The sequence below is a fragment of the Haliaeetus leucocephalus genome, unplaced genomic scaffold (assembly GCF_000737465.1).
Source record: "Haliaeetus leucocephalus isolate CR32 unplaced genomic scaffold, Haliaeetus_leucocephalus-4.0 Scaffold240, whole genome shotgun sequence".
NCBI classification, from domain to species: domain Eukaryota; kingdom Metazoa; phylum Chordata; class Aves; order Accipitriformes; family Accipitridae; genus Haliaeetus; species Haliaeetus leucocephalus.
Window position 1 is genome coordinate 11,297,601 of NW_010972676.1, and position 442 is coordinate 11,298,042.

Below are 442 nucleotides of genomic sequence, written 5' to 3' on the forward strand. Positions count from 1 at the left end.
CTTATCCCCTTCCTCCTCCGCAGTCCACCACACGTCCAGCCACAGCACGCTTACATCAAATTTTAACGAATGGTACGTCTAAAACGCTAAAACAAAACGACAGAAAATCCCAAAACGAAACAAAACAAAAAAGCCCCAAGCGAGCAAACAAATACCCTATTTAAAGACTCCAAAAATAATGAACACTTTGAAATCTGAATTTAAATGAGCAAACAAAAATAAAATGCTGCCAGTAGACCCAGGACTGAGTAAAATGAAGACTTCATTTTTTTAAATTGCTTTTTTTTTCTTCCTTTCTTTCCTTTTTTCCTTTTTTTTCTCTCTTTTTTTTTTTTTTTTTTTTTTTTTTTCTTTTCCTTTTTTTTTTTTTTTTTGGACTGTTCTGCTCCGCTCTGTTCCAAGGCTCGGTAGGCGAAGGGGTTAGTAGAATGCATAAGAAGAC

General features: G+C 35.1%; 1 protein-coding gene across 1 annotated transcript in view; it reads left to right on the forward strand.

Annotated features, from left to right (window-relative positions):
• The window catches only part of LOC104832306 (zinc finger protein ZIC 1), a 3,608-nt gene extending 3,323 nt beyond the window's left edge, over window positions 1–285 (forward strand). The window contains exon 3 of the mRNA XM_010568434.1: window positions 2–285. Coding sequence (XP_010566736.1) covers window positions 2–82 — 81 coding nt within the window. The 3' untranslated portion in view covers window positions 83–285. The remainder of the gene's footprint in view (window position 1) is intronic.
• The last annotated feature ends 157 nt before the right edge of the window (window positions 286–442 follow it).